General features: G+C 29.7%; 1 protein-coding gene across 2 annotated transcripts in view; it reads right to left on the bottom strand.

The window, feature by feature from the left end:
* The window catches only part of LOC106473405 (nudC domain-containing protein 3-like), a 20,092-nt gene extending 19,005 nt beyond the window's left edge, over positions 1 to 1,087 (bottom strand). The window contains exon 1 of one of the 2 annotated variants that reach the window (XM_013934085.2): positions 968 to 1,087. In XM_013934085.2, the coding sequence (XP_013789539.1) occupies positions 968 to 1,074 (107 nt within the window). In that variant the 5' untranslated portion in view covers positions 1,075 to 1,087. The remainder of the gene's footprint in view (positions 1 to 967) is intronic. The other variant, XM_022401856.1, reaches the window with a different exon arrangement.
* Positions 1,088 to 1,210: the final 123 nt, after the last annotated feature.

The raw sequence follows: 1,210 nt of genomic DNA, 5'->3' as shown, positions 1-1,210 counted from the left end.
CAATATTTCCAATTATTCTACATATGTAAATGATCAAAATATCATAATTATAATTTAAAGATGAGGGACCTACTGGTCCACCTAGGCTGTCCCATCCACTAACCTAAACTTTAAAATTAAAATAAACACTCAAAGTCAGCTCTTATCATACATATATTCGTCAAGCCTTCCCTTAAACTCCTTACATTTAATCCATCCACCACATCTGGAGGAAACGTATTAAAAAAGCAAACCAGACTGTTTGGAATTAAAGAAAAAAAATGTTCAAGTGATCTTAACCTAAATCTAAGACGGGATTTTTCTTGTTTGCTCTATACAATGATGTATATAAAATACATCAAACTGTTTTTAATTTAAAGTAACAAACTATACTGTCCACTGCAATAAAGCAAAAGGAAACTATACACATGATTTGTTAGTGCTTGGTTTGGTTTTGAAATACTTTGATGAAAGGTTTTATTAGTTAAACTAATAACTATTAAAGCAACCAAATATGGAAATATCAATATTTTCAGCAGTCCACACAAAATCTCTAAATACCCATTTGAACTTAGAAATAGAAACTAAAATTATAACGTTACTTACTTTTTCTGACGTTTCAAACAATACGTATACGTCAAAATTATGTAAACAGACCAACATACTTGCATAGTGTACAAAATAAATATTAAAACAGACAGTTTTTAATGTCACATGTGAAATTAAAAGTAATTCACTATAGAATTAAATGTACTTTTTGTGCTCTTTTACGGTGTTTATTAAGTCCTTGACTTAGGCCTAATGAAATGACTTTACATTCGTCTTTAGGCTTAATTGATGAGTAGTGAGTATAATACAGTATACTCCGAGTCTTACTACTTTTAGTTTTAGAAATAACAATTCGTACAAAGTACTAACATAACAACCACTTCATAGTAATAAGCTAATATTTGCATGTTACATTAAATATTAATCGTTTAAAAGTTACCTTCTGTACAGAAAGCCGAATATAACATCCAAAAAAGGATAAATCTGACCTTCGTTTTGTAAAATTCCAAGGAGAGCGTTATCATAAATAGTACCTTCGATCGCCATTTCTCTAAACTATTACAAACGCCCCCTCTCTTTCTTGAAAGTATTTTCCTATGTTAGCTTTTCTGCAACAGATAATTTTTAAATTGAAATTAGGGATGTATTTTCAATTTATTTTCTGTCATTAATAGGTGCCCCT

Source organism: Limulus polyphemus, unplaced genomic scaffold, assembly GCF_000517525.1.
Source record: "Limulus polyphemus unplaced genomic scaffold, Limulus_polyphemus-2.1.2 Scaffold6145, whole genome shotgun sequence".
NCBI lineage: Eukaryota > Metazoa > Arthropoda > Merostomata > Xiphosura > Limulidae > Limulus > Limulus polyphemus.
The sequence above is the reverse complement of the archived record's forward strand: the minus strand, read 5'-3'. Positions and strand labels throughout refer to the sequence as shown.